Source organism: Meleagris gallopavo, chromosome 2 (genome assembly GCF_905368555.1).
Source record: "Meleagris gallopavo chromosome 2, MGAL_WU_HG_1.1, whole genome shotgun sequence".
Classification (NCBI taxonomy): domain Eukaryota; kingdom Metazoa; phylum Chordata; class Aves; order Galliformes; family Phasianidae; genus Meleagris; species Meleagris gallopavo.
This window is the reverse complement of record NC_139405.1, coordinates 78,682,176-78,700,867: the sequence shown is the minus strand read 5'-3', so window position 1 is coordinate 78,700,867 and position 18,692 is coordinate 78,682,176. Positions and strand designations below refer to the sequence as shown.

Below are 18,692 nucleotides of genomic sequence, written 5' to 3'. Positions count from 1 at the left end.
GATGCATAGTGCTCAAAAGGTCTATAAATATTTATTTCAGGTTCCAGTTCCTTTAGCCTCCAAACTCCAAGGATGAAAGTTTCATCCCCAGATAACTTTAAGCATTAATAAATAAATAAATGTGTTATATTTACACAGATAAATTTGAACTTCAGTCTAAAATCTCAAGTAATTTGCTTCTGGGCTGACAATTTTATATAGATAGGATGAAAATCACATTACTAACATTAAAACTGCAACTGCAAAAAGCTTAAACTTGTTAGCTAATGAACACTTTTCAATTCAGGTCAACACTGTACTCATTTTAATGCATTGCTTTCAATACAGGCAGAATAAACTACATGCTCCACACTAGTCTAATCGTTGAATAAGCTATTTAACATTTTGCAAAATTAACATGAAAGACTAAGTCCTTGCTTTGTTTTTTAACGAGTTCATATTTAAGGTTTAAGCTTCATCATCTATTGCTAATTAGTAAGCATGCTGAACACATGCAAGTGACAAGAAATCCTAGTTCTAGATACAATTGCAATTTACATGAAGTAAGTAACATTTTGGATAAAAGTTTGGGAGAGCTCATCATGAGCTTCCCACAGCAAAATACCTGGAATGAAAGAAAACAGCTAGTATCTTTGTACAAAGATTTAAATGAAAATAAGCACAAGTTGAAAACGCCAGTTCTCTCCCCCACCTTCACAAACACAAGTTTTCATGTGTTCTGCAGAATGCCTCATTCTACCTTACAGCAACTACAGCTATTAAAGATAATGCTGTCATTGTAGGTCTCAATGAAAAAGCAGGTCTTATGCTTTGGATTGGTGTTTTTCAGAGACAGCAAAGAACTGTTATAGAACACGCTATTACTTTGTCCAACACTGATGCAACAGGGAGGTCAGCATTCCCCCAGGGCTTTGCAATTCTGAAGTTTTTTTCTGCTGGTTTCCATAAAGCAGGACAGAGGGTGGAAGAATGACTAACACCCACTCGAGCAGTAACAGTTAGGGCACTGTAAGAAATCATCCATTATTCTTCAAATATCAATCTGGTTTCCAGGGGAAGCAACATGCAGTCAGAGAGAACAATCACATTTCATGGAGGGATTAAAGTTTTTTTTTTTTGCAGTGTAACTGAGGCTGAGGATACAGGAGAGGGAGACTTTTCATGAGGATTTCTTTTTCTCCTTCCAAAAAGAATCAAAGTTACTTCAAATCATTAGTTTACAGAGTTAGTGCATTTCTGAAGTACACTCATGTAATTCTTTGGAATCAGCAAACCCACAACAGCTGAAGATACACAGTGTGATCTTTAAGTATCAGAGCCTAAGGTGGTTCGGCCTTTCAACAAGTTGGAAAAAGGCACAAAGGCAGGACGATTTTGAAGTATTCAGATTTGTCAATTTAATACAAGACTGTAAAAACATTCTTTCAGTATCAGTATTTCAAAGCATTCTTCAGAATATGAAGGCCACCTCTGAACTCAATTCAAAGTAGTTTCCAGAAATATCATTTACCCAGAACGTGTCCCAGAAAACACTGTAACACACAACAGTGCTCAGAGGTCTTAAAGCTAAGGTAGAAACAGGAGTTAATCCAGATGAAATCTTCACAAGCATTAGGAGTAGAACTTCATGATTACAAACAAATGTCTGAAACTAACAAGTTCAAGCATATAGGAGCTCCTGAGGCATGTGGATAACATGAGATGTAAAGAAGCCTACTTATGGCTGTACAAAGCCTACCTTCTCCAAGATTCAACTCGCAAGGAGTCAATCTACGAAGACCAAAGAACAATATCTCATCACGTAAGATATTCTAGTTGGTTGGTCTTGCTTGGTGTTTTTGGGGTGGGTTTTTGTTGTTGTTGTTGTTGTTGTTGTTGTTGTTGTTGTTGTTGTTGTATTTTTTGTTGTTTTTTTTTTTTTTTTAAATATATCAGGAGAACCTTTTTGTTTTTTAAATATTCATACTCCTACTTCCCTGCTTATTAATTTCTACTTTACACAAAGCAGTTTTTCTTATTTTAAAAATGAAGTCAGAAAGACTCTGTTAACCAATATAAAAAGCTTACAACAATTGCAATGCCTACGTAGAATATTTAACCGAGTATCTGATTCAAGCAATTATATTTGAAGCTAACAGTGCAAAAGTAAAAAAAAAAAAAAAAAAAAAAAAGTTCTACAATTAACAAAGATTGTGAAAATTCCCACCCATCCCTAGTCCTTCATTCTTGCTACTGTATTACAGTTATCATATTCTCAGCTGCATACTTGCAAGTAATGGCAGTCACCATATGTTCCTGCAACTGTTAGGCTATGCCGCAAACCAAATTATTAACCAAAAACAAAAACAAAAAATAACCCCACACAACAAAGCGAAAGACCTTTCAAGTAAATATCCTGAAATTGTTTAGGAAAGATTTTTTTTTCTTTAAACATACTTCTCCTGGGCAGCCCATCGGTGGCACAAGTAGTATTTGCCCTTCTGCAGGAGGAACCTACTCATTAAAGCTCCAGACAGAAGGAACGCCCGCTGCAAGCAGTCTGAGCCAGCAGACCTCAGCCCTGTCAGGTATTGCAGAAGGGAAGTCACAGAAACCAAAGAAAAAAAAAAAAAAAAAAATCGAGGGCAGGACTCCAATACCACAAAGATATTCGGAGTCAAACTCAAACACTTTATGTGTGATTACAATACCAACAAAAAACAATCCAAACCAACCAAGACTTTTGCCTCTTCCCAATGTTATTAAGTACCTCCTTTTTGATCTGGAAGACTCTCAAGTTCCTGTAGTTTTCTCTCCCCATCAAACTTTCTTAGAACTGAGAAACTTTTGTTAAGGCCTATGCGAATTTTAAGTATTAGGCCAAGTTGCAGCATACACCATTCAAGTGACAATACTGGAATATATTTTATATAAATAAATATATATATTTATACACACACACACTAATAAACATATGTAAATACTAATAAACCAAAACTGTTAAGTCTAATAAAAAGTAACTCAGTGAGAACATCTGAAAGAAAATGGGCACTATGACTACTGAGTGATGAATACATTTTATAATTATTTTTTAAATGGCCTAACAGAGCACTAATCTTGCAAATTCAAGCTTTTACAAAACTTGGAGCCAAAGGTTTCAATTTACCTAGAATAGACGTACCCAAACCAACACGCCTCAGATTCAAGATTCACACCTGTCTGTAGCAGCACAACTTCAAGAGTATGTTGGGGAAAAAGTCCAGTCTAGAAATTCACAGATGAGACAACTTCCTGGGTAACAGGTGTTGAATTGAATACCTTGCCATCCAAGAAGAAAACAGAAATTAAGTCTTCTGTTTCCCAGCTGAATACTTAACTAATAGGCAGTAACAAAGAGCTGAATATAACTCCGAGCCATGTCTTAATTCCTGTTTTTGAGAATCTGACTTACCACACGAGGGACTCAAATGCCACACTGCAGACTGGAATAAGAAATGGCAATTCAAATGCATCTCTATGCCCTCCATTACCGACTAGCTTTTACAAGACAGCTTACCATTCAGCATTTTTTTTTTTTCCCCCGTGTCCACTAAGACATTGAAATCTAACATACTGTTCAGTATATTGAAGATGTGCTGGGTGACTGCATTCCACTTTGGAGATTAAGAACCATGCTCTCCAAGAGCTCAGGTGCCAAGACTGTCAAGTCATTCAGTGAACCTGGGTAACAAGCCACAGTTTCAACATTTATTAGGTTTGTGCTGTCCTTCTGTAGCAAAAACACTGTTTTCCTGAAACATATAAGCTCTAAAACTAAGCAGTAGCAACCACTTAAGGCTTATTACCCTGGGTTTCTTTGCAAGTCTTCTAAATGCTCATCTATACAAGCAAGTTACAACGCATGAAATTACTCTAGTATTCCATCACCAAAACCACAAACTCAGTTGATTCCTTGAAAAAAGGAATGACAATAATACACAACACATTTTACAATAGCAGCTGTATTAAATCAAGAATGGCAAATGTATTACACAGGCTACAAACAACAATAAACGGTTGTATTTGCATGTGCAAATCACTCAATATTTATCTCAAAATGAATCTCAAAATTGTTTAAAAGAGCTTTAGACATTTCAGTTTTGACATTCCTATGGCAAATTTTACTATTTGGGGTAGGGTAGGGAATAAATTTCTTGAGTCTAGCCGACCGAAGTCTTTAAGCTAAGCCAGTAGTGTATGATCATGAACTAAAACATCGAGCTGTGCAATTAAGACCCATACAAAAATCTATCACCACAGTGGAGAGTACAAATGAAAACATGGAATATATAAATTATATACATACTTACAGAGAGTAAGCCCATATGTGTAGATAGTCACTTATGGGATCAAGTTCTATTATAAATTAAAAAAGACTAAAATCTGGCAGAAACCAAGGGTGTTTCAAATTCAGTTGTGATTGTGCTAACTAATTTAATAGCAAATTCAAAGTTCATAAAAAAAAAAAACTAACTCAAAGAGAATGTTCTGCATGACACTCTGTCTCCGAGTGACATCTGTCTGCAACAAATAGAGAAATCAAAGCTTTTGAGCCTTGATATAAGTTCAACACAGAACAAAAAAAATTATCTGGCTGCTAGGAATTTGCAATTTCACATTCACTAACTGGGTAAAAGGAATTAAGTCTCAAACTGACTCAAGCTTTGATTTTTGATGCTGAGAATGAAAGAATTCAGACTGGGGAGACCTTAAAAAATACCCAGTTCCACTTTAGCGATTTGACATGTTTTAGATATAACAAGCGTTCCACCTAGGAAGGGAATACATGATTGGACTAATTGTCATTAATAACCACCTAAGATTTTTCTAATTTAACCAAAAGTCCCCAAGGTCTGCAATTTTTACAGGAACTTTTGCCATGAAAAAGACAATCAGTATTATCTATATTACTACAGAGAGTTTTGCAAGGCAATGATGTGAGGTTCTTGAATGGCAAAGTAGATACCTCATGTCATTCAACTTTCAGGTTCGGTTCTTTCAAATTATATTCCCCATCTAATTCAAGATAACCCAGTCTGTAAAAGCTTTCCCATCCCATTCTGTTTTCCAGAAGTATGAGATGACAAACTGAACAAGCCCATGAATGTTACAGCAGTTATCAGAATAATTTAATAGTGGCTAACATAATGATGTTCCCAGTTGACACATTGGTTAGGAAACTGGGAAAAAACTGGCAGCTCTGCTCATTTGTGCAGTACCTTAGTAAATCAAAACATTTAACAGTTACAGCTCTGTAACAGTAATCCAATTTCACACTCTAGGAGCACCTTTCCCCTGTAATCTAAAAAACATTCCAATTACCACTCTTGTCTTTTGAAGTATCAGATAGACAACACAGGTGAAACATACAGACACTGTAGAAATACCTCTCACTGTAGAGGATACCTGTCTCATACAGCTTTGAGTCAAACTGATTGCCAGATTTACAATTTCCCTCACTTCACTCAACAGGCAGACATTACCACATTTATTTCCAACACAAAGCATGTATTATCAGCTGCTGAGAGCTTCTGATTATCTCTACATTTCTTTACAACTCTGAAGATTTTCAAACGAGATTTTCAATCTTTTTTGGTGTTTGTGCCTCTTCTCACCCTTGATTCATACATTTCAGTTTTTTCAGAGGGTTGCCCAAAGTCCCAGGCATCTGTAATTTAGATTCTGACAGCTCCTGAATGGACTCATCTTACACGCAGCAAATGAACTCAGCCTGCTCTAAACTTAAAACTCCATGAGAACCATCATCCATCTGCTATAAGTAGTAGTGGAAAGGTATCCTAACAATGCAGTGAGGACATGCAACTCAACTGGTAAGAGTGAGGAACAAAGGTATGTACTCATAGCTCCAATTGACTGGGTTCCCTCTTAAATTCAGTTACAGAAGTCAATGTAGAAAGAACAATATATAAGTTACTGCTGTAGGAGTATAGGTTCTCCCGCAGATTTCAGTAGAATTTCTTCTCTATGAACTGTTCTGTACACTGAACACGTCAAAACTTTCTCTGGGTCCAGAGTCCATTTCTAAATGTCTGATCTTTGTTTTTTTGGTTGGTTGGTTGATTTTTTTTCTTTTTTCTTTTTTTTTTTTTTTAAACCAGTGTATCTATGCCAGATCTCTTCTTCAGATAATCCTTATGCTGGCTTCTAAAACTGTCATTCCACTACAGCTGAAAGCTGGATGAAGCTTATTTTACAACATTCAACAAAGACAATTCTACAAATTTTCTCAACTAGTAGGCAAGGTCTGAATTGCATAACACAATACCTTTTTGAAGAATATGACACATAAAGACCTACTTAACATCAAGAAGCAGAAAGAAATACCTGTTACATCCATCTTCCAGAAGAACTAGTATAATGCAGAACAGATCATAATTGAAACCTGCATGTGGAGGAGCTCTACACAGAAAGGCTGATTGTATTCAATCAGAGCTGAGGCAGCATACAACATTGTATGAGATCAGGTGACTCCTGAAGAGTTTTAGCCAGATTAAGAATTAGTAACACAAAAAAATAAATGTGGTTTTATCTTGGTTTCCCAGGCAGGAGATAGAGTACTACAGGAGGGCCTCTGTCTCCCTGTCTCTTATGCATGATCTCTGACAATGTAAACTAGCATTCCAGTTTCACGTGGATGAAGCACGTACAAAAGATGATACTACGGAATACAGCCAGAAGACTTCTCACATTTTACAAATTCAGTATTTGTCCCACTACACCGATCAGAAATTTCTCTCAACTTTTCTGGATGCAGGACCTTGGCCTACGTATTACAAATGCATGCTTCAAGATGGCCTACACAAAAATGTATTAAAAGCAAAAGGTTTAGAAAGGCTGCACTGGCATATCTGCATAAAGCATAGTAATTACCATGTTGAAGTAAGACCGGATTTTGACCCCTCTTGCCAAATCCCAAACTATGACATTCCCATCATGTCCAGCAGAGAAGAGAACTCTTGGATCAAATGGATGAGGTTCAAGTACAAACACTTCATCTTCATGGCCCTGAAATTAAAGACATAGCAAGATGAACAAGTGGATTATCTCAAATACCATTCAATATGGTAACACAAACAACTACATCGTTAATCTATGAAAGTGTTCAGCATGTAGCAGTTACTTGGACTACATTCTGTTGTTTGTTTTTTTGTTTTTTTTTTTTTTTGTATCTACATACTATTCTCTATGCAGTTGCAATTTTAGATTTTTAATAAGTATGTCAAGTATGACAGCTTCAGAACAAATTTGTCCCACAACTTGATTTTAAAAGACCAGAGTTCAAATTTGATATATTTTTTTAATGCTTAGTAGACTTCAATTTGTTTAGGTATGGTTTAATTAGAAATTTAATTTAGAATCATTCAAGAATCAACTGTAATACTACAGTTAGATAATTACACCTCCAGAGTTAATATCAACTTTGCTTGAAATATTCTCATCTCCAGGTACCTACAGTTACCTATTTTCTCAACTAAAATAAGTAAAAGCCATTAGCAAAAAACCTTATTTTCTCTAGAAGACTGCTTTTTTGTATTCATGGAATGTTGAGATTGCAGTAACAAGTGTCTGTGTTTAAACAGCATAACTCTATTAACTGTATTTCAAATATCTGCCAAACTAGACTAAGGTCAAAAGAAACAACTTCTCTCCTTTCAAGATAGTATTTTAAGAAAAAAGTAAAAAATTAGTTCCAGACATCTCAACAATAATGGCAATTTGCAACTTTTAAGCTTTATTTTCTAGAAAGCAGCTGAGATATCTTAATTACACTTGAATCATGTAAATACATTTGCTAAAGCTGCAGAGAAAAATGAGTGAAGAAGAACTTTGATGACGTACACATGAAGTCTGCGTTTCAGATTGCTAAATCAAGGTAGAGCACCTTACCATGAGAATATGAATGAGTTGGCCAGTGAAAGAATTCCAAACTTTCAGTGTCATGTTATTGACAGCAGTTATAACAGAATTGTCATGGCGGTCCCACGCCACCATGGTCACTTTCAGTTTTGTAATTTTATCTTCTACACCTTGTAGAGTTTGTCTAAAACAAAAGAACAACAAGAGCTTCAAAGCAATTCCAGTCTGCTAAAAAACATTATGTCCATAACAAATGATAATACACCTGTGTATTACTTTATTATTGAGAATATCAGTATATTAACTCTTCAAGAACATTGCAGTATGAGAGCTGCTACCCACTTTTCAACACACACAACTGGAGAAAGAGCTATCAGTTCTTAAACAAAGACTACAGAGTCCTCTCAATATTTTAAAAACTACATTATATATACCAAACTACAGTTTAATTCCATAGCAGTTGTTGAGTTGGCTGAAGAACAAAAATCCAACCTAGTCAATTAGTGAACAGTAATTTAGCCTGGAGAATATCAGTGTGTGTTAAGTACTTATAAACACAGAAAGAAGTATTCTCATACTTTCAAATGAGTTAAAATTCTCAGGAAATGTAAAGTACAACGTTACCACACTTATAACTTTACTATCAGCAAGTTGCACTTAATCTTACATGCATTTTTTTTTTAACCTTATAAAAATGGAACGCTAGCCTCCTGAAACGTAATCCACTTGAACAAATAAAATGGACAAAAATATAGAATCTTCCATTTGCAAGAGATGCTCTCAAAGTAATGCCTCCTATTTTATTAATTTGGCAGATGTCAGTGGTACTGCAGTAGAGGTTGAACCTTCCTGCCAATATTCTGTTCCACTTTGTTGCTCCGTGACAGATGGCAGCTGATGGGCAGTCAGACAACACTGCACCTGACACGGAAGTGTAGATGAAGCAAAAGTGTGTAACTGACTTCCTCCACGCAGAAAACAATTGTACCACTGGCAATTCACTGACTTTTGCTGAACACTGATGGAGACCAAACAGTGGATGTGAGCACAGTGAGGCGGTGGGTAGTGTGTTTCAGCAGTAGCAACAACAGGTCACCACCATTGTTGCAGATTTTTAAAAGCACAGCATGCAGGCTCTTGTTCATCACTGGCAAAAATGCACAGCTAATAGCAGTGGCTATGTTGAAATGAGTGCTTTGTAGTTGAGAATTTGCTCTATCAAACAGTGTTATTGCGCTCTTTGTATCAGCTGTAGTTTTCATGGAAATAAACAGGAGGCATTACTTTCAGAGCATCTTACATTGAAATACAACAAATGATCTAATTATATATACTGTACAGTTCAAAAGTACAACATGCCACTGTAGCTAGATTCCTTTCTAGATACAAAGCAGAACACAGGAGTCTTCTTATAGGCTGAATTCTTTCTTTCCTTTCAGTGCACCAATTTCATTATCTCTGATAAAATTGTGCTTATGCAAAAAAAGATCACATACAAAGTGCAGAATTGCACTTTACTCTCCTAATCGAAAGAGACAAATGAGAATTAACTACATGGCTGAAACAAGCAGTTCAGTTTCTCTAAGAAGTTTTGCATTTTGACCATAACGAAAAAAGATCCCATTGCTATTTTTTCCACGATCAGTTAAAACCAATAATTTTCCTTCAAAATGTAGCCCATAAAAAATAACTCAGACTTCATTTTTGGAGTGGTAATATACAACAGACTTTCATCCAAAAGTTTTATACTCATGTTTTATTGTGCCTGCCCATAACAAGATACCCTCTCATCCAAACTTGTAAGTAAATTATAAGAGCTCATTTAGCCACCTCTTCTACCCCTCTCTTGGTCTTTCAAATGTCTTTTCACGGAATTACTTTTGAATATACATATATTTTTATTAAATAAACTCCTTTAAGCCACTCAATATGATCAGTTTATGGAAAAGATTTACCCATTAAATCACTGTAAATCTTTCTAATAATCTAATGTTGGAAAACATTTCCTCCATGCAAAAATATTTATCTTCTACAAAGTCTCCACCTTCAAGCCTTTTTAATCACTTAGTCTACTGTACAGAAGTTTTCCATACCTACAAAGCTTTGTGAATTCTCAGATTATTCCAGGCAAGCGAGAACCCATTACATGGCAGGTAACTTACTTGCTCTGGCACATGATATGAAAGAACTCAAAATCCCTTTTCTGGGCTCGCAGATTCCACAATAACTTTTAAATATCACCAAAATGCAAGAAATCTCAGTAAGAGATCTAACTTGGTTTTCTTGGTCCAGAAGCCTATGTAAAAAGCATGAGTTTAGCCTTCAATGTGTCTTGTGTATCTTCTACTCTCTTAATCTAACCAATATACTCATGGAGCTATTATCAGGACAAACTAATTTCTACAGTTAAATATGTAGTTAAATATTTGTTTTCATTGGACTTCAAGAGCTAGACAAGCATACTGCACATTTAATCCATAATCATTAAAGGTGGCTTTTTTTTTTTTTTCCCTCCCCAATATGTCAGCAAACAAAAATCAATGGATTTCAAGTATCTATGGGGTAACAGAATATTTGATATTACTTACCCTGATGGGCGAGTAGCCATATCTAACAAAATGCTTTTCCATTCCCTTCGTTTAAATTGCCAGATTCGTGCTGTTCCATCACGGCTTCCACTCACAAATCTAAGAAAAGGGGAAAAAAGTAAATTAGATAATGAAGACCATTGCACAAAAAGAAATGGAAGCTCGAGAACTCAGAACTCAGAAAAGTAAGCTGAAGTATAAGAAGTCCAAATATTGTAAGAATGCAGTACTACCAGATTGAGGTGAAAACACACTTCATGGACCAGTAAAAATTTAAAGGCCTCTAAAAAGTGGTATTTGCTTCCCTAATATGAGCCCTTACAGACTAATAGCACTTGGATCCATAGTGTACCCTGCATAGCTACCACACTGCTCTGCCATTGGGACTTAAGAGCCCAGCAAGCACTGTAACACTGTAATTCACCTATCACTGCATGTAAAGCTACAGAAGTAATTTAAGAGGTGAAAAAACTGAAATGCAAGGAGAACTGAAAGCTGAGTCTCAATTTAAAACACGCAAAATCTATCACAATACTTATTTGAACAACTGTCTCTGAACAGCTGCAAACAAGCTTGAGCTTCTTCCCCATCTTTTCTTCACCTTTTCTGGGGATCAGAAGGACGAGAAAGAGGTGGACAGAGGAACACACACAGCTTGCTTTCCAACTGCTTGCTTTGCAATAAAAGTTTATGTTACAGCATCATTTGAATGAAATGTCAGAAATTTCACAATAAATTGAGGTATGTTCTTTAGCATTCTTCACGTCCAAAATCCAGAACTACAGTGAAGCATTTATAAGGGGTAGCTAAACAAAGACTTGTCTGATCTTGTTTAATAGCTTTCCTATTATCCAGCAATCACTTAGCTGAGAATATATACACATATAAATTTAAAAAAAAAAAAAAGTATTTCTACATTCCTTAATTCACACAGTTCATTGCAATGAAGACTGGTGTAAAGCTGAAAGATATTATTTAAAACAAATTATAGATGTTTTCCATGTTGAGGTTCATATAGTAAAATTAGTTTTTTTTAACTACATCAAGAAGCTGATATTTACAAATTTCCAAGTCAAAACACTAGCTGTGAATAAATAAATGTTTTGCTTACCTGCTACTACTATTAGAAAACTGAATGCTGTCAACTTTGTCCTATACAAAAAAAAAAAAATAAAGTTATCAAAATTGATTCCAAACTAAACAAAACCATTATTTAAATCAAATACATGTGTAATTTTAATAAAGTATTTACAGTATGAAACTCCAACTCTGATATCTTCTCTGGCTGACCTGATCCAAAGAAATAAACCCTAATGATGTGATCTGTACTCCCAGTAGCCAGAAACATTCCACCTGAGAAAAGAAAACACAGGTAAGTAATAATAACAAAAATGGGCAAGCTACTGATAATGAATTTTCAGATGTGCCTAAGATTAAGTATTTAATTTATACTCTTAAAATGTACAGCTATCTCATTTCAGTTTTGTTTATAGCTGATCCTTCAGTAAAACCAAAAAAGGGTAGAAACTCAAAAGTTAAATTTGTGTTTAATTACCTCACATTTGTTGTCACATAAATAGGCATCTGGAGACATATTCCAAAGATTAGCTAACTACAGTGATTTGTTTGTGACTTGGCTCTCACTGGCCTCAGAGTAAATAGAATGGAAAAATAACTCCAGTAATTCTGAAAATACTTCTCTGCCATATTACTATTTTATCTCATAGTGTTATTACACCACATTCTTCATCAATTGCCAGCTCCATGAATCAATGAAGTTCAGAGCATAAGAACCTGTTAACCAATGTTTTCTTAATAAAAGCCCTATAAATTCCATTTTAGGTAAAGTTAACTTTTAGAATTACTCTGGGGAAAAAGGTTTTACCACTTTTTAAAGAATTGTGACCAAGAAACTTCCTTTCAATATGTTATGCTCAACTGTTGTCCAGAACTTCCACATCACCAGAAGTTAATGCAGATTCAGAACATTATTAATATTTAACATTTCTTTTACATTTAATATTTCACAATAACTCAATTTCATCTTATTAACAAGAAATATGCTACAGTAACCGCATTGGACTTTACTTTATTCTCCAAATGGTTTCTTAAACTGAAACAAAGATTAAATAAATAGTCTTTTACCAGCGCTAAAAGAAGAGCAGATCATTTGGACTCCGGGCCGAGGGCGTTCCGTAAACTTTGTTGGCCTCGGACTACAATAAAAGAAACAGTTAAATAATTTCCTAATATGAAATTATTTTTTTCTTAAACAGAAAAGCCAGAATCTTAGAAATAAAGCACAGAAAGACAAAATTAAATATGACAGAACAGATGGCTGCCCATCTATAAACCATTTGCTGTGACTATGCTTCATGATCTGATCTTCGGGAAACTAAGGCACACATATGGACCAAGCAATTGCATGTATCACTCAGAACTGAGCCACAACTTAAATCCATATCTCTCTCCCCTCAAATATTGACATAGAAGACATTTTCCTTTAAGTCACCTGTAAAGTGGAAGAGAAGACATCAGAGCCGGTTACCCAAGGTTCAGTTTTAAACCACTGAGTTTATCAAAGCTCTGGTTTTCTCCTGCTAAACGTGGCTGCTTTTACTAAAAGAAAGAAACAAAGCCTGGCACTCTTTGTAGGCAAATACATACACAAGAAAATGTAAATAAATTTCATATTTTTTACAGTGTTAGAAGATATAGTTTTGTCAGAAAGCACGTATTACTTGCAGGTAGCACTAGTTCCAGATAGCCCCCACAGAGTGTTACAATAATGCCTGGAAGCATTTAAGAAATTTTACTTCATGCACTATGCTTCCTCTCTCAGGTATTTCAGTAGCTGATGTGCAAGCAGAACTAAAGAATCAATGACTTGGCACTTTAAGAACGCATGTATAAAAAACAAAACTAAATCTGGCCCTTCAATCACTTCAGTTCTGCTCAGATACTGCAGCAACCCCAGATCAGTAGGTGGCCTTGCACAGCATACCATCTGCAAACTTCGGTCCTTAAAGAATAAACTTGCTCGAGAACAGCAGCATTACACCCACAAGTGTCATCACTAAAGATCTGTTTAACATAAAAGAATGCATATTCATGATTTATCTAAAATTTTCTCTTCTCAAAATGGCTTTTTTTGTTTTCCTCAGCTAAAGGCAGATGCATAAGAGACCCTTCTCCACCTATCAGCTATCGCTAACTCAAAGAAAGTAGTAAGCATTAAACTTTGATAGCGTTTATATACAAACTAAAGTATTAAACGTGCTGTGAATAGCAGTTAAGAATCTTTTCTCCAACTTGTCCATTCAGTACAGGTTTCTGAACCTTCCTTCAGGAGCTAAGATTATTCTTAACATCTCCCTGCCAGAAGTCTTTGCAAGATACATTAAACAAGACAGATCTATCACATAACACAGTTCAAGTCCTTCTTAAGTGAGATACTAACTTAAAATGAACTATCAGATGATTCAATATGCAGCTTACATAACATGGAGCAAGTGTAAATAGATAAATAGGCTGCTGTTTTCTTCCACTGTGGTTTGTGGACTCTGCCTTTGGAGTTAGGACAGCTGCAAAACAGAGCAAGTATGCACTTATGTTCTAGTTCGGATAATCAAATTCTCCAGCTTACATCTCTCTAATGTGTGCTATTTTAGTCATTAGGAAACAAGATTATGGCATTCTTTCACACTACAGCAGAACGCAATCTATATGACAAACTGGATAATCAGTAACTTGGAAGTAAGGGAGGTGGACAAAAGGATAACATCTGGAAAGTTAATTGCTATGTTTTAACAAGCTTTCTCGCTCCAATCATACAAGCAGTTGAAAGATGCTAAGATACCTTCAACGCTTCACAGGTCCAGGAATGCCCTGATAAACCATTTTCCTCCCAAAATGAGAGGCTTCCATCAAAACACAACTTGAACTAAGAGCAGCAGTCAAAAAAGCAATTTCACACAGAATCGCAGCATGGCCCAGGTTGGAAGGGATCTCAAGAATCACGAATCTCCAATCCCTCAGCTACAGGCAGGGCCACCAACCTCCCCATTTAATACTAGAGCAGGCTGCCCAGGGCCCCATCCAATTTGGCTTGAACACCTCTAGGGATGGGGCATCTACAATCTCTCTGGGCAGTCTGTACCAGCACTTCATCACTCTCATAGTAAATAACTTAATTTGCACTATTTGCCTCAACCAAGGACAACAATCCCCCATATAAACAGCTCACAATTCATCTTCAATGCACCCTCCTAGTGCAAGAATGATTACACAACCCAAGCCATGCAGTCTAATCTCAACCTGGACAAAAAGCAGCTTAAGCAAGACTTCTCAAAAAACAAACAAAAAAAACAACAACAACAACAAAAAACCACCAAAACCTCATCCAACTTGAGTAGTCTTAGTTTACAAACCACCAATGAACAAGGTCCAGCATATGTGCATTTTAGTGCATGACCAGTTCCCTTAAGATGAGCTGCTTTCTGCACAAAAATGCAGAATTCCAAGTATGCTACCACCTTGAAGACATTTGAGATATTAATGTCTACTTGTCCAAAATAGGAATTATAGAATCACAGAATGGCCTGGGTTGAAAAGGACCACAATGATAATCGACTTTCAACCCCCCTGCTATGTGCAGGGTCATCAACCACCAGACCAAGCTGCCCCAGAGCCTCATGCAGCCTGGCCTTGAATGCCTCAGAAATGGGGCGTCCACAACCTCCTTGGGCAACCTGTTCCACTGTGTCACCACCCTCTGGGTGAAAAACTGCCTCCTAATATCTAATCTAAACCTCCCAGTCTCAATTTAAAACCATTCCCCCTTGTCCTATCACTATCCACCCTTGTAAACAGACGTACCCCCTCCTGCTCATATGCTCCTTTCAAATATTGGATGGCTATGAGGTCTCCCTCTTCTCCAAGCTAAACAAGCCCAGTTCCCTCAACCTTTCTTCATAGGAGAGGTGTCAAAATAATCAGCGTGTTTTGCTGATTTTTTTTTAATTATTTTTTAAAATAGAGCAGACAAAAAGCAGTATAGTGAGTTCCTCTATCCAAATCTGTGAGACAGTTCTGCTGCTCTGTGCACTTGGTCTGCCAATAACAGACTAACACTGGAAATTCACGATCCAAATAGGTGGCATAAGAATAATGAGAAAACAGCATCTTCCTTGAAGCACTTACGCAAATATTTTGCAGTGCAAGTAACTTAACTTTTGTGCACTGATAACAATTCTACCTCATACCTGAGGCAATTATCCATCAAGTTCCGATGATCCAAGGTTGATTTTCTCTTCTCCCCACTGTCACTTGAAGAAGGATGCAATTCTTGTTCCTTCAACTCTAACCCAGAATAGTAACAGACTAAATGTGGGGGAAAGTGTTGATCACTTTATTTCTTATTTATTTCCCTTTGAAACGCTTTCACTGATCTCTTCATCTACAGAAACAACTGCCTTACCTTCTTTTCTATTTTGAAATAAAAATAATATGACTGGAATGTTACTAAAATGCCTCTGGGCATACCTTTTAACTGCCTGATTGGGAAGCTATTCACTGAAAAAACAGGAGCACACAGGTGGCTCCAAGCAAGTGAACATCATAACACACACCAGTCACAGAAGAATATGAACAGTCAATCATTCGGATGAGGTTCAACAAGGCCAAGTGTTGGGTCCTGCACTTTGGTCACAACAACCCCATACAGCGCTATAGGCTTGGGGATGAGTGGCTGGAAAAGAAAAGAAACCTGGAGGTGTTGGCTGATGCTTGGCTGAACATGAGCCGGCAGAGTGCCCAGGCAGCCAAGAGGGCCAATGGCATCCTGGCTTGCATTAGAAATAGTGTGGCCAGCAGGAGCAGGGAGGTGATCATCCCCCTCTACTCAGCACTGGTGAAGCCGCACTTCGAGTATTGTGTTCAGTTTTGGGCCCCTCACTACAGGAAAGATGTTGAGGCCTTGGAACGTGTCCAGAGAAGGGCAACGAAACTGGTGAGGGGTCTGGAGCACAAATCTTATGAGGAGCGGCTGAGGGAGCTGGGATTGTTTAGTCTGGAGAAGAGGAGACTCAGAGGAGATCTCATTGCACTCTACAACTTCCTGAAGAGAAGTTGTGATGAGGAGGGGTTTGGCCTCTTCTCCCATGCAACGAGCAGGACCTGAGGAAATGGCTGCAAGTTGTACCAGAGGAGGTTTAGGTTAGACATGAGGAAAAACTTTTTCTCTTAGAGAGTGGTCAGGCACTGGAATGGCTGCCCAGGGAGGTCGTGGAGTCACCGTCCTTGGCAGTGTTCAAGAGGCATCTGGATGAGGAGTTACGAGATATGGTTTAGTTTGTGGTAGCAGTGATAATGAGAAGATGGTTGGACTAGATGATCTTATAGGTCATTTCCAAACTTGTGATTCTATGATTTTCTTTTGAGCAACACTGAGAATTTTGTGATCTGCCATTCATCCTATGGCACAAAAATTTACTGTAAACTATCTTCCTGCAGTTTATGAAAACAGAGCTGTTGCCAGAAATCTCCTGTTCAGGCTATATGTGTAAACAAAATATTCAACATGCCTCAATGAATGAAGTTACCCAAACAAGGGGATACCAACATAGGATGCCTCTAATTTCAAAGATACAATTAATATAGCAACAGAGCTACTGGCAAATAGATTGCAGAAATCTTTATGTTTACAAGAGTGAAAGAAATAAACATTTGCAATTAAAAAAAAAATAACAGAAGAACCAGGATAAGGCCTATAAAAAAAAAACAAAAAAACAAAAACAAAAAACAACAACAAACGCAAAAAATACAAGAGTCCTCTTTCCTTTGACACTGTTTTACTGGTACTACTTACTTTCCCCCAGCACATCACTGAATGGATGTGGAAGGAATGTGTCATGTTTCCACAGTTCTGGAAGTCAATCTAGATGTAAAGGTGTAAGGAAGAGAAATCAAAGAATCACAGAGGTTAGAAGTGACCCCTGGTCAGACATATAGTCTGACCCTCCAGCAAAAGCAGGTTCCCTACAGTAGGATGCATAGGAGAGTATTCAGGTGAGTTTTGAATATCTCCAGAGAAAGAGACTCTACAGCCTCTCTAGGAAGTTTGTTCCAGTGCTTGGTAATTTCTCAAAGGGCCAATTGCCTCATCTAAAACTACAACAATCCTCACCTATTATTGAGCCAGTGTGTCCATGAACAAGGTCTCCTGGTGAAAAACTACACTGGATTCCTAGTTTCACAGTATCATTAACATCATTTATGATGATCACAGTTAGAAAAGTTTATAGTTTAGAAAACTTTGTAGAACCTCCTGTAATTAACAAGGTTAAGAAGAGATACATGGAGGCTTTCCCGAGTGTGCAACTATTTCACTATGCTACATAACATACAACTATGTTCTAGTCCTAAAAAACGCAAACATTTCTTATTTAGATTTAGTATATGCTTTAGTTTTCATGAAAAAGCCTGAAGTACTTCAAATGCACAATAACTATACTAAATTGGAACAAATGCCTACGAATAGCATCCTACCTCCAGCTGTAGCCGAAACTGGGTGTGTAAGAACAGAAAAAGTACACAGTGATAACTTTCAGTTTCTTCATTTAAGCTTTCGACACATATAATAGTCTATGACAAGGAGATCCATAACTTAGCTGCATGTTAAAAGCCACCTCCTTCTGTCTGTAAATTAGCTAGTTTCAGTTGATACCCTCTAACACAAGAAGAGTCAATACAACCTCTTCAGGACACTACCAAATGTACAGGTTTCACTCATTTCATGCACTCACTTTCCAGACTGAAAAGACATACGTAGGTTACTCCAAAAGTAATGCCTCCTATTTATCTCTATGGAAACCCAACAGATACAAATGGCAAAATTAATCTACTTGATAGAGCACATTCTCAGCTACAAAAATATTATTATTTAAAAATAATTTAAAGAAATCAATGCAGTCAGCACCATCAGTTACACATTTTTGCCAGTGATGAACAAGAGCTTGCATGCTATACTTGCAAAACCTGCAACAGCAGAAGTTACCCACTGTTTCACAGCAGCTATGATGGTATCATTGCTAGCAAAATGTTGCCCATGCAGTCTGTCCCTCCTTGGCCCAAGCAGACAGAAGTCTGGAGGAATCAAATCCAAACTATAACGTCTGAGTGGTAGAACAGTCTACAGGCAGGACTGGC

The 18,692-nt window shown here is 36.9% G+C and overlaps 1 protein-coding gene across 2 annotated transcripts in view; it reads right to left on the bottom strand.

Annotated features, from left to right (window-relative positions):
- The window catches only part of PHIP (PHIP subunit of CUL4-Ring ligase complex), a 106,628-nt gene that overhangs the window by 58,170 nt on the left and 29,766 nt on the right, over positions 1-18,692 (bottom strand). For both annotated transcript variants that reach the window (XM_085217744.1, XM_085217745.1), the window contains exons 10-15: positions 12,630-12,700; positions 11,737-11,837; positions 11,596-11,636; positions 10,485-10,583; positions 7,927-8,080; positions 6,910-7,044 (exon numbers count right to left, since the gene is read on the bottom strand). In XM_085217744.1, the coding sequence (XP_085073870.1) occupies positions 6,910-7,044; positions 7,927-8,080; positions 10,485-10,583; positions 11,596-11,636; positions 11,737-11,837; positions 12,630-12,700 (601 nt within the window). The remainder of the gene's footprint in view (positions 1-6,909; positions 7,045-7,926; positions 8,081-10,484; positions 10,584-11,595; positions 11,637-11,736; positions 11,838-12,629; positions 12,701-18,692) is intronic.